The sequence below is a fragment of the Nannospalax galili genome, unplaced genomic scaffold, assembly GCF_000622305.1.
Source record: "Nannospalax galili isolate Female #2095 unplaced genomic scaffold, S.galili_v1.0 scaffold115, whole genome shotgun sequence".
In the NCBI taxonomy this organism is placed as follows: domain Eukaryota; kingdom Metazoa; phylum Chordata; class Mammalia; order Rodentia; family Spalacidae; genus Nannospalax; species Nannospalax galili.
The window spans coordinates 7545127-7559096 of record NW_008340588.1 but is presented as its reverse complement, the minus strand read 5'-3'; the positions used below and the strand labels follow the sequence as shown (position 1 = coordinate 7559096).

Here is a 13970-nt window from a genome sequence, read left to right as displayed (position 1 = left end):
ATCATTCTAAATGGAGAAAAACTGGAAGCATTCCCATTGAAATCAGGAACTAGACAAGGCTATCCATTATCCCCACTTCTCTTTAACATAGTACTTGAAACCCTTGCAAGAGCAATAAGACAAGAGCAGGAACTTAAAGGAGTAATAATTGGAAAAGAAGAGATCAAATTCTCTCTTTTTGCAGATGATTTCTTTAAAGATTTAATTTAAAAATTCCACCTGAAAGCTCCTAGAAATAATTAACATGTTCAGTAAAGTGGCAGGTTACAAGATTAACCTACAAAAGTCTATAGCCTTTCTATATACCAATAACAAACAATCAGAGCAAGAGCACATGGAAACACTCCTGTTCATAATAGCTGCAATACAAATAAAATATCTCAGAGTAAAACTGACCAAAGACATTAAAGAGCTCTACAATGAACATTTTAAATCTTTAAAGAAAGAAATTGAGGAAGATATCAGAAGATGGAAGGACCTCCCATGCTCATGGATTGGAAGAATTAATATTGTGAAAAGGACCATCCTTCCAAAAAATTCATATATAGATTCAACGCAATGCTAATCAAAATCCCCATGACATTTTACACAGAATTGTAAAAGACTATCCTAAGATTCATATGGAAGCATAAAAGACCTTGGATAGGCAAAACAACCCTGAGCACTATAAGCAAATGCAATTTCAGCCACCTGATATTTGACAGAGGGGCCAAGAACATTCACTGGAGGAAAGACAGCATGTTCAGCAAATGGTGCTGGCAAAACTGGATCTCCACTTGTAGTTTAATGAAACTAAACCCCTATCTTTCACCCTGCACATAACTCAATTCCAGATGGCTCAAAGACCTCAATGTAAAGCCTGAAACTCTGAAACTATTAGAAGAAAACACTGAGAAAAACCTACAAGATATAGGCGTTGAAAGGATTTTCTAAACCAAACATCAATTGCTCAGGAAACAAGGGCAAGAATTAACAAATGGGACCTCATTAAACTAAAAAGCTTCTGTACATCAAAGGAGACAACCAAGGAAGCAAACAGAAAACCCACAGAATGGGAGAAAATCTTCACCAGCGACACATCCGACAGAGGTTTAATAACCAGAATTTATAATGAACTCCAAAAACAGAGAACCAAGACAACAAGCAACCCAAATAAAAGGTGGAGTAAGGAGCTGAACAGAGAGTTCTCAAGAAGTAAAGATGGCTATGAAACATCTTAAATGATGTTCAATATCACTAATAATTAGGGAAATGCAAATTAAAACCACTTTAAGATTTCACCTTACCCCAGTCAGACTGGCTAAGATCAAGAAAACAAATGATACCAAATGTTGGAGGGGATGTGGGGAAAGGGGAACACTCATCCACTGCTGGTGGGGCTGCAAACTTGTCCAACCTCTATGGAAAGCAGTGTGGAGAGCTCTTAAAAAACTACAAATGAACCTACCATTTGACCCATTTATACCACTCCTTAGCATATACCCATAGAACTCATCCTATTACAGAGACACATGTACATCCATGTTTGTAGCTGCTCTTTTCACAATAGCTAAGAGATGGAAGCGACCTAAGTGTTCCTTAATTGATGAGTGGATAATAAAAATGTGGTTCATTTATATGATGGAGTTTTACTCAGCAGTAAAGATGAAATCATGAAATTTGCAGGTAAATGGATGGAACTAGAATCTGTTATACTATGTGCAGTAACACAGACTCAGAAAAAAAATCAATATATGTTCTCCCTCATATTTTGAATCTAGCACCAAATCCTTTTAAATTCCAGGATGCAAACAGACATAACTGCAGGAACCAGGACAAGGGTAAGGAAACAGTGAGGTAAAGGAAAAGAAATAACCTGAAGGAGAAGAATAGTAGGCAACAGACCTTAAGAAGGGAGATTTGGATAAAAATTGGGTTAGATTAGGGGAGAGGGGAGGGAAGGGTATATGAGGAACCTAGGGGATAAAGGGAAAGAAGGAGCTAAAGAGAGGTAGAACCATAGGAGAAGGGTATTAGTAAGGGAGAAGGGGGAAATTGGGGCACCTTAAGTGGGAAAACCATGAGACATAAACAATGCCTAGCTAGTTTTGAAAATCAGAGAGAACCACATTATTCCTATAACCTACTGACAAATTATACATAGCAGATCAAGAAATATATGTCTAGGTAAGGTTTATCTGAGAACAACTGATCTTTTCCCAAGATTTATCTACATGACACACAGTAATTAAAAATACCAGACTGGTGTAACTAATCTTCTTGGATATTTAACAGACATCCTTTGAGGTCTATAATTATTTAGTCAGAGGGACATAAAGGACAGTTTTTGCTCCTTGCCCTCCTAGGTCGACTAGTTCCAGGGGACTATGAGCATCTCCTAAAATGTCCTATAATGGTGGTGGGTCACCTGTCCTCTTGATCAGGGAGGCCGAGGAGACCCCACCAGATGGACTTGAACCAGTGTCCAGTCTATAAAGAGGAGGGTCAACAGAGGAATCATTTCCTCCATGCTTCCAGGCAAAGCCAACCATGGTCAAGCAGGACCTTTGACTTATCTTCACATAGGTGGAACTGCTAAAAGAAAGGAGCCAAAGGTTCCTCCCAAGCCCATGTGACCCCTGAGGAACAGGTCCTCAAACGACCTTAAGAGTAAAATTAAATCGGTTTTATCTGGACCAAGTGTATGGCCTTAAACACTCAAAAGCAAAGTATAACCAAAGATTTAATGGGCCAACATAATTTCATAAGAGTCCATATGTATAGCTAAAGGCTACATAACAAGCAACAATGCCAGACAAGTGATACCTTCTTTTGAATTGATGGCCAGGGTGGCCAAAGGGATTCCCAGATAGTAACCCATCATAGAACTGAGAAAATGAACAGCAGACCCCAATCTTATCCAAAGGAGTATAGACAGCAGATTACCACTAGATGACAAACAGCTGACCCTCGTAAAACAAAGACCTCTAGATAGGCTGACTAGATTCACCAGAAGGGCAAGTAGTGGGGAATGTCTGGGGGTGCCAACAACACAGCAGACAGTAGCAGGGATATCCGAGTATAAGGGCTGTAGTAGGGGGAGGGAGGCAGTCGGAGGGTGCTACCTGGGAAGTGGGTGTATAAATAAATAAAAAAGAAAAAGAAATAATTCTTCAATGCATAGAAATTTGCTCCTTGATAATTAGTAGATGTGAAAAACATTACCATTGAAATCTACCTGATGACTTTATATCCATGCTCAGATGCCAAGGAGCTCAGAAAGTAACCAACTGTGACTAGTAATAATCAGATATGGAGAGATTAGATAACACATGTGAATTGTAGTGTCTATTGTATTAAAAATGAATTTTTCTGTATGAAACTATTTTAATAATGAAATGGAGATCTTTTTATAGTTTAAAACCTCATTTAATTTTATGTCTTATATGGGTTATACGGAGTACTATATTGTATAACTGTATCAATTCAACTGTAAACCTAAAAATTTACAGCCAGTTTTGAAAGAGATGCATCTTAGTTCTGGAAATTGTTATTGAATATGTCAATGCTGTTGTAATGAAATGCTTCTTCTGATTATATGGTTATTAAATAAATAATTAAAAAATAATAATACATTTAAAAATCCAACATTTAACTGTAGCACTTCTTGGAGCTTTACTGTGCTAAAGTCCATCGTGACTCTCTAGGGGCAGTTTGCATAATTATATTTTCCCTACACTCAACTTGCTCACGAAACTCTTTTATTGAGAAGCATCCTACTGATTGGGATTTTTGTTCTGTGGAATACACAGTCAAAATACCACTCTGGTGAATACAGTTAGTGAGATTGAGTTCTACAGCTCTAAATCACCTGGTTCTATACCATAGATACTTAGGGACAGATTGAATCCTGGAACTCTTTCTGACTACTAGATAAATGCTTGTAATTTCATTTTTTAAAATTTTATTATTTTTATTTTATGTGTATGAGTATATTCCCTGTATGAATGTAAGGGTACCCATGTCATGCAATGTCCATGGAGACCAGAAGAGGGTGTCATGTCAGATCCCCTGGAACTGAAATTGCAGACAGTTGTTAGCCACCGTGTGGGTACTGGGAACCAAACCCAGGTTGTCTGGAAGAAGAGCCAGTGCTCTTAACCACTGAGCCAACTCTCCAGCCCCAGGTGCTTGTAATTTCTTACTCCTGTGCCTGACATACTTGGTTGCATTGTACTAATTGTCCAACACTGCCTCTGCCTCAGATTTTATAGTGTGTGTGACAAAGTGCATTTATAACCTTAGCCTCTTTGTTTCTATGCATCTCAGTTGTTTATATGACTTTACTAGCTTCCTTTGCTAAACTGTTACTCTGTAGGTCCTGGGCTCTGTTATATTGTATGACAGTATCTGTGTACAGTAAGAGTGGCAGGGTGACTGAGGGTCTACTCAATTATTCAAGTTTTCCCAATAGCTGAGTCATATTTCATTTGTGCTTAAGCTAGAAGGTTCTATTAAGCTAAGAATGGTCAAGTGCCAGAAAATGATGACATTATACTTAGTGTCTAGGAAAAGTGACATAAACAAGGGGATAGTTCACATGTTCTCTTCATTGAATGTCTGCTTAGTAGCCTCATCTCAGCAGTAATATATTCTCCAAAATCATTGTGGCCTTTCCTTTTCTTTCTGCCCTTTTTGTGCTAGCATAGTGTAGGTTTTCTCTCAGTCAGTGTCTCTCAGTGTCTCTGTCTCTGTCTCTCTCTGTCTCTCTCTGTGTGTGTGCGTGTGTGTGTGTGTGTGTGTGTGTGTGTGTGTCTAAGGACTTAGCTAAGTAGTCACTTGACTCTTTGACTTTGGAGCTCTACAAAGTGTTGTCCTAAATAGGCCACAAAAATTGCAGAGGTGAAGAAGCTTCGGTGGGAAATTCTGCTGTTAAAGCAAAGAGACTAGGGCCTCACTAATTGGTCTCCAGATGTTCAGGCCTCATTCAAGGAGGAAATCCTTAAGTGCACTCTAAACCTCTACCCCAAACCTAGCACACCATGTGCTTCTCTATCTTGCTCAGCACTTGCTTTATTTAGAATTCCCCAAGACTCCAAATAGATTTTGGAGAAGAGCAAGTGGAGGGTACAACCGGGAATTGTCCATCTTTCTTCCCATAGAATGTATATGGAACCTACAGCTTTGGATCTAGTTTTAAAGGAGACTGTTTTTGTTTTGTTTTTTTAATGGAATGGTATTTGAAACTTCTGACGTTCCCAATACTAGCACTATTGTTTGAGCTTTTATTGGCTATTTTAGAGCATAAATATTTGATCATTTGGTTGTTGTCCAATCTAGCAGATAGCATTAAACTTTGTATTGTTAGAGTACTGTCAGAAAATACCTATTTTGACATGTCTGTATTTTCTGAAGATGGATATGACCTTTCAAGCTGAGGTTGGTCATAATCAGCCTTGCCTGCTAGGTGGCAGCACCACACTTAGTCTTTATAAATGGGTGTCACATGAGCAATGGGATTTACCCAAATCTTCACTGTAGTTCTGATTTTAGGTGGCAGTTTGCAAGTGTTTGTGTATTGATCACTCTTCATCTTGTTTGTTTGTTTTAATTGGTAGTTAATCCTAATTGATATCCATGTTTATCATTTTGTCTTACTTTTTGAGACATTCAGATGACTTCAAGTGCAAATAATTGACGTAATTTTGCCTATCAAAATTACCAAAGAATTATCAAAGTATCATAATGTAGAAAACTATAATACTTTAAACATTTAAAATTTTTTATTTATACGTTGCATTGCCAAGTGTTTTGCCAATCTTTTGGGAAACCAGTCGTGTGTGTGTGTATGTACAGAGAACAATTAGTTTTTATATAAACTCCAGGCCAAGATAAAGGATATTATCTGTACCCCAGAACATTCTCTTGTGTCCCTCCTAGTTAACTCCCAAAAGTGCTCTCCTGACCAGTATTAGCACAGATCAGTTCTACCCGCTCTTCAACTTGATATAGTCAAATCTTACAGCATGTATTATTTTGTCACGTGGATTTATGCATGTGTATAATAACTTAGGCTTGATTTTACCTGAAACCTCTTGTAGTAGTAATGAACCTTAGCATACTGCCCAGATCCCCTGCTTTAAGGATACATGCTGCCAAGAGTATTGGTGATTAAAAGCTCACAGCTGAGTCTCTTCTCAGCTGAAAAGATCTTTGTAATCTAGGTTATGTAGCGCAAGCATCTTGCATCTGTGGTTAGTTGATGAAGGATCACTAGGGTCTATCCCCAGTTCAGGGCAGTGCTGCTCCGCCTCCTAGAATGCTCAGCCCCAAACACTCCCAGGTTAAGGCCTTCTCTAAGCTCTGCCTCAAAGTCCACTTCATGCCAGGCCTATTTGTAGGTCTTCTGTGGATCAGTCTCTTTCGTATTACAGGTGGAGAAACTGAGGTCTTGAATTAAAGGCCAAGTCTTCTTACGTAACTTTAAAATAGTCTAATAATCATTCAGCAAATTTTACTGTGTGTTACATGCAGGGTACTGTGCTAGGTAGCTCATTTCAGAAGAAATGTTGCATCGAATTAATTGGAATCTGAAAATTGTGACCTAGTATGAAGGACACAGTGTGTCTATGACAGGCCAAGAATTCAGTTTCCATTTCATGCCTTCAGTAGTGAGTTCTCCATGGAATGCTGCCTTCTTATTAGCATGTTTAGAAAGATAATGTGTTTGTCAAAGACAGTGACGTTTAAAAAGTCATTCACTACGTCATGACATTTCAATGATGGGCAGTGGTTCCTCCTGTCCCCTAGTGTCATCCTAGTCATTATAGTGCATCACGTTACTCAGGAGTGGTGGTGCTGAAGTAAACAGCTCTTCACTTCCAGTTGTGTAAGGGCATAGCACATTTGTATAGGTGCATTAGGCTTAGAAATGACAATAAATAAGTGACACGTTACTATTTTATGAATTTACTGTTGCTGCTTTTAAATGTATTTGTACTACTCACTAAAAATTGGTTTACAGTAAAACAGTATGCAGCGTTACACTGGAAATAGCCTCACCCCTCTCATCTCTACCTTTTTTGATTACATTTAGAAGTCAGTTAAAGTAATTGACCTAAACCATCTAAGTTGGTCTGTGCCCTGTTGTGTTCACATAATAACAAAATTACCTAACAGTTTCTCAGACTGTATCCCATCATGAAGCAACACACGAATGTCAGTGTTATTCAGAAAGGCTTAAAGAGTGCTTTTGGGGGAAAGAGGTTCATTTTTTAAATTTAATGAATATTTTTCAGCACTCAGTAAGAAATGAGATTTCACTTGTAGAAGTTCCACATTTGTTTTAAAGGCTCTGACTTACTTTGAAATTTTACAGAGGTTACAGCTACATAAAAATTAGTGATTTAGTTATTTATTCAACCAAACTAACAGATACAGATAATTAGATTTAAAAATTTTTGTGTGTCTCTGTGTGTATGCCACATGTGTGTGAGTACCTGCAAAAGCTAGAAGAGGGTGTTGGATTCCTCGGACATAAAGTTACAGGCAACTGTGATCCACCTGACATTAGTACTGGGAACTGAACTTGGGTCCTCTAGAAAAGCAGTCCACGCTCTTAACTGCTAAGCCATCTCTCTAGCCTTCTGATAGAGATAATTTAAAGTCATATATTTATAACTCATCCCATGCTTACTAGATGGTAATATGTAATTAGGATATAATATTGCCACAATGTTATACAGCTGTCACCTAGAACATGACCTTTAGTTGGATTACTTTAAAGATGTCATAATTCAAGGTTGAATTGTTACTTAATTTTAGAAGGATAGTAGCACTCTCAGAAATCAGGAGCCTAATATTATTTATTTATTATTTTACTTTTATTTTCTTTGAGATAAGAGCCCATACATCCATGGCTAACCTCAAACTCACTGCAGAGTTTAGGATAACTCTGAACTTCCTGATCCTCTCCCTGAGTCCTGGGATTATAGGTGTATGCCACCGTGCCTAGTTTATTTGTTGCTAGGGATTGAACTCAGGCAAGCACAATACCAAATGAGCTGCATCCCAGCCCAGGGGCCTAATTTTAAATATCTAGTCTTTGACTACAAACATTTACCATATACAAAAAACAGGTTGGGCATGTGGCACATGCCTATAACCCCAGCACTCAGGAAGCTGAGGCAAAAGGATTGTAAGTTCCAGGGCAGCCTGGTCTATATCGTAAGGTCCTGTCTTGTTAAAAAAGAAAAGAAAGGAAAACCAATTACATAAAACAGATCAACATTTTGAAAATTCATTTTTTTCCATCTCTAAGAATAATGATTTGAGGATCAAATAAGGTAATATATATATACATACATATATATGTATATATAAAATGTTGTGTAATGTGCAACTAAAAGTTATTTCTGCTTTGAACTTGATTGTGAGAAACTGTATGCAGCTGTTATCACTAAGTGACGAAATCCTCAGAGTTGCTAATATAGTCTCTGAAAGCAGCATTTCTCCTTGATACTGAAGTTTATGTAGATTATTCTACATTTGAGGAAAATTTTTTCTGAAACTCTGCAGCCATTCGTAGGCTAATTCTTTCTAATTTTTTCCAAAGGTTTTCATTCTATAGCATATAAGTTCATTATTTTTGCTTGTCTCTCTGTCTTCAGAAGAATGAGTTACCAGCTGTCCCAGTTAGTATTTGTATCTGTTGGTTCATCCTTCCACCAGTTTTCAAAGTTGTTACAATGTGCTTGGTTTTATTCTGACCTGTCAAGTTCATTACATGTAATTTTGTAGTGATATAACAGAATTTGAAAAATTTGTGTAAGCCTCCATGACTTAGAGGGGTAGAATGACAGCTAGGGTAGTTGTAAAGGGGGAAGAAGGAGCCTCTTGTGCTATCCTGGTTGTTCTAGGCCAAAAAATGATCTAAGCTTCTTTTCTTCTATCTCAGTACTTCTTATGTCATTTATAGCTATAGTGATAGAACTTAAGTCTGAATCAGCTTGGAAATTTTTGAAGCAGTTGGAATAGGTGACTTTCTAATTGCAGCCTCATCACAGGCAATAGAACTCCACTGAAACTCTGCCTGTTGCTGTTCTCCATGGTGATGTGTCTGGAAGTAAGTTCTGAAGCCAATACCTACATTAGTGTGTCTGTGCAGAGGCAAATAGACAGACACAGTCAGCATGAAGAAAGAACAAGACATTTAAACCGTTTGGTCAAAGTCCATATTTTCCCTCAATCATGAAGACTGTTGATCTTTGTTTTCAGACTCAGGCATGCCAGAGTATTCATTCATCCAAAAGTCAGCCTGAGGCTGGAGGCATAGTGCAGTGATAGAACACTTACTTGCCTAGTGTGTTTTGAAACCAAAGTCAGCTCTACCTCAAAATGAAATTAAAAAAAAAAAAAATCCAGTTTATCACCATTACTTTAAATGATTTTTTGTCATAAAGATTTTTTGCCTGAATTGCCAGGATGTATCCTAAGTATTTTTATTTCCATGTTATCTACACATGGAGGGAAACTATGCCTGTGTAGAATTTAAGTGTTTTATGCAATTTAAATTTTATAATTAGGTCCATTTTTAATCTGCTAGTTGATATAATCCCTAAGGTTCTCTGAAAATTTCTAACATGTCTCATTTTAAAAATCCTGGTTTTCTTCATTTTTTTTCTTGACATCACTAGACTCACTTCCACAATTCCTCAATGTCTCTAGTAAGAATTACCAGTAATAGTTTGTAATATTAGAGATACTTCTGATGATGAAGTTACTGCATGTTCAAATGCTACTGCTGCACAGCTAATGCATTTTGAACCTGTGCCTGGTCCAAGAAAAGGTTTCCTGCCCAGGACACAGGGTCATATGATGAAATGAACTCTTGAAATATAATTCCTTCCTCTGAGGAACACACTGTATTTCATGAATTTGTAAAACATGCTTATGTGTGTTTTCTTCACTACTTTTGCCATGAATTACAAAGCATCTCTTCTATGGATAAATTTTCATAGTGCCTTGCAAATTGACATTTATAGAATTTTATTATTGAAAACTATAATGTTCTTTTTAAAGTTTTAGCATAAATATTATCAGTTCTAAAACCCTTTTACTTTTTAACACTTCAGTTTATTCACCTAGGATGATTTTTTTACTATTCACTAATATGTTTAAAGCATGAACACATTAATATCTTATAAATTGGCTTTGAAGTGGATAAAGCACAATCCCATGTAACCTTATAAAGTATTAGCATCATCTTCATCTTATCATCACCCTCCTCTTAAAGATGATAGTGTAATCATTTATACAGGACCATCTAGAAGCCACTGGCAAAGTTAGTCCTGGAACTCAGAGTTCCAGGACTGCCTTTGCTCAGTGACACCAATGTTAGGTCAGGTGTCTAGCTCTTTGGAGAATAGAAATAGAATTCAATTGACCTTGGCATTTTGGAGAACCAGTTGGTTAAATGTAGAATTGTTTTTAAAGGGACAATTGTATAATAATAAAATAAAACATAGGAAAGAAAATCTCTACCAATTTTTTTTCTTTTTTGTTTTGTATAAACAAAGCCAATAATGCATTGAGTACAGTAGAGTTGCAATATAGCAGGGAAGATTAAGATTAGTTATGAAGAAAATTTTAAAGATATTTTTCCATCAAACAGTGGAATGCATCTTGAGAAAAAAAGGACAGTAACTGAAGAGCACAAAGAAGCTCACAGGTTTATTGTAGGTAACAGCCTTTTTCATTTAAAAATTTTTGTTTTTGTTTTGTTTTTGAATATTTATCACACAAATAGTAGTTTGAGACAGTGTCCCTAGTAAAGATTTGGTAGACATCACAGAAAACTCAATAGACTGTACTAATGCTTGGAGCCAGAAAAGGCATATTTTTAATTTAATTTAATTTAATTTATTTTTTGTGGTGGTACCCACACATGGTACCCACATGTTCCACAGTCATAAACCTATAATAAATCTACTGAGGACAGATGACAGAACCATCAAATGTAGACCTAACTGGACCCAGATGAGTCCCAGCAGTGGAGCTAGATTTTTGTAGTTTCTAAATTGTGCTAAGTCCAAGGATGGCGAAGAGAGATTATTCCCAGTTTTGGATTTTGGAGCACCACTGTTCATCACAGAGCTACATTCTTCCCAGTCCCCTTCCTGTCCCTGACAATATCCCCACTCCCCACATTTTTTTTTCTGTTTTTTGTTATTGTTTTTTGGCAAGACTGGTTTCCTCTCATAATATGAGGTTAGTAAACAGGATGGGTTAGTTTAAAAAAAAAATACCTTCTTAAATCTGTCTTTCAATGGCTGATATCATGAGGAAATATTTTAGTGCTTAATGAAATCATCTTTATTTAATGCTGATTCTTTTTTGAATTACTAAAAAAATTATACTTATATTGAGTTTTAAAATTGGGTTTAAGAAAAATGCTCTTAAATGTTTGTGTATATAACTTGAACTACAAAAGTGTAGTTTCACACAAAATATGTAAGGGGAAGGGTTTGGTTACTAAAGGATTATTCATTTGTCCATAAACTTATAGAAATCTGTTAAGAACAGATTCTCTTAGCGCATTTAAAGTATTTGCTTTCTTTTCACAGTTATAAATTATATAATGCAAATGGCCACCGGCATCTGTTTGCATTTTAATTAAAATGCTCAAATATCAGTACAACATACAAATTATAGTCTACTCTGTTAACTCCAAAAAATACTATAAGAGAAATTTCAGAATTCATCACAAGGTGTAGGAGAGATGGCTCAGTGGTTAAGAGCACAGATTACTCTTCCAGAGGATGAAAGCTGTGTTCCTAGTACCCACATGGGGCGGCTCACAACCATCTGTAACAATAGCTCCAGGGAATTTGAAATCTCTGGCTTCTGCAAGCATGTGCATTCACATGTACACACACACACACTCGCATATATATATATACACATAATTAGAAATAAAATAAGAAATTATCAAGTAAAACTTTTCAAATTAAGTAAATATGTGATATTTTTTGTTTTTGCTTTTTTTCGAAACAAAGTCTCTCTGTAGTCCATGCTGGCCTGGAACTCACTGTGGTGCCTAGGGTGATCTAGAACTCAGAGCAACCCTCTTGCTTTGGATCCCCAAGTGCTGCGGTTACAGATATGACCCACCATGTTGGATTATTTTGGATATAATTTGATAATACATTGCCATATATAAATTGATTATTTTGCTGGGTTATAATGATGCATGCTTGTGTTCCAAACAGTTAGAAGATAAGAGTCAGGAGGATCATGAGTTAGAGACTAGACTGAGCTACATAGAAAAAACCTTGTTTCAAAGAAGAAAAAAGCAGGGGGGGTGTGGAGAACAAGGGAAGAGAGGAAGGAAAGGGTCATTTTATTAGAGTGTACTAGTTGTTTTTGTTTTTTCATCTCCAGGTTTTAATTACAACAAGGACAGCTGCTGATGATTTTAGCACCCAATATGTTTTAGATGGCAGTGGCCACATACTTTCTCAGAAACCTTCACATCTTGGTCAAGGTAGGACAATAGCTTTATAGCGTTTTTCTGTCTTGTTTATTTATTTTTAAAGCATTATTCCTTAAGTTTCAGTGTATTGTTTGGGTCTTAGTGCTAACAAAGTCCGGTTAACTTTCAAGTATATATTCACCCTTTGACCGTGAACCTCTAAAACACTGTCAAGAATCATTGTCAAGAAGAGTGAGGTGAGACTGGAGAATTCTGTACATTAGCTGTTCTAAAAAACTGAAAGTGACTTTTCTTAGTGTTTCAGTGTCTTCTTCACAGATGAATGTTATATATTACTGAAACACCTAAAACATCACTGGTTTGTAGTAAAAATAAATGCTAGCATTGAAATACTATGACTAACTCAAAATATATTTATATATGAAAAACTTCATATGTAGGCACAAAGTAGGTAAAATATTATACTCATTATTCACTTCCAACAGTTGTCAACTTATTATCCAAGTCTTTCTAATTCTTCATCTACTTACCTACTTTCTTTATTATTTTGAGATAAGTAACTGTATCAGCTATTATTCCTATTTATAATTTAATTTTTGTTTTATACACCTAATGTAACTTTATTACATTTTAATTGACACACTTTTAAATTCTTCTAAAAACCACTTCTAAGTGAGAAAACAGTTCTTTTTAGATCTGAGTTTCACAAGTCTCCCAATCTTCACACTCCTACTTTCCGGCAATGGGATGATAAAAGCTAAGAGAATATTCAGATAGCTCCTCTTTCAAAGGGATTCTTTGCTCTGTAAAGTACTGGGGGATTTTTGTTCCTGTTACCTTTCTCTTCCCATCTATATTGTTATTTTGCATTTATTCTGCTTCCTCATTTTAACTGATCACAGTACTACATTTTTTTCCTGTGGATTTATCCCATTTAAATTATGATTATGGTGGTTATTTTTTCAAATGACTTCTGACTTTATGAAATTTACTTTCTTAGTTCTGATAACAAATCCCTTCATTCTGTCATCTTATTTTGTAAATTTTCAGAATAGTTACTGATTACTTTTGCCCATGAGGAATTCATATTTTTAAATCTACACAAGAAAAAGTTAATAGGAACTACTAAGAAAATGCACCCATTTTACCTCACTTATGTACAAGTTAATAAAATGAGCTCATCTATAATCACTACTTAATTTAACATAAAATAACAAATTTTACATAATTTTTAGTTAAAGAATTTTCAGAATAGTTACTGATTACTTTTGCCCATGAGGAATTCATATTTTTAAATCTACACAAGAAAAAGTTAATAGGAACTACTAAGAAAATGCACCCATTTTACCTCACTTATGTACAAGTTAATAAAATGAGCTCATCTATAATCACTACTTAATTTAACATAAAATAACAAATTTTACATAATTTTTAGTTAAAGATAATAAATTATAGTCCTTTCACTGTATGTTTAAGGTTGGGAGAAAGATAAGATGAC

The 13970-nt window shown here is 36.0% G+C and overlaps 1 protein-coding gene across 4 annotated transcripts in view; it reads left to right on the top strand.

Moving 5' to 3' along the window:
- The window catches only part of Pms1 (PMS1 homolog 1, mismatch repair system component), a 90501-nt gene that overhangs the window by 19183 nt on the left and 57348 nt on the right, over nucleotides 1-13970 (top strand). For all 4 annotated transcript variants that reach the window (XM_008835627.3, XM_029564755.1, XM_029564754.1 and 1 more), the window contains one exon: nucleotides 12421-12523. In XM_008835627.3, the coding sequence (XP_008833849.1) occupies nucleotides 12421-12523 (103 nt within the window). The remainder of the gene's footprint in view (nucleotides 1-12420; nucleotides 12524-13970) is intronic.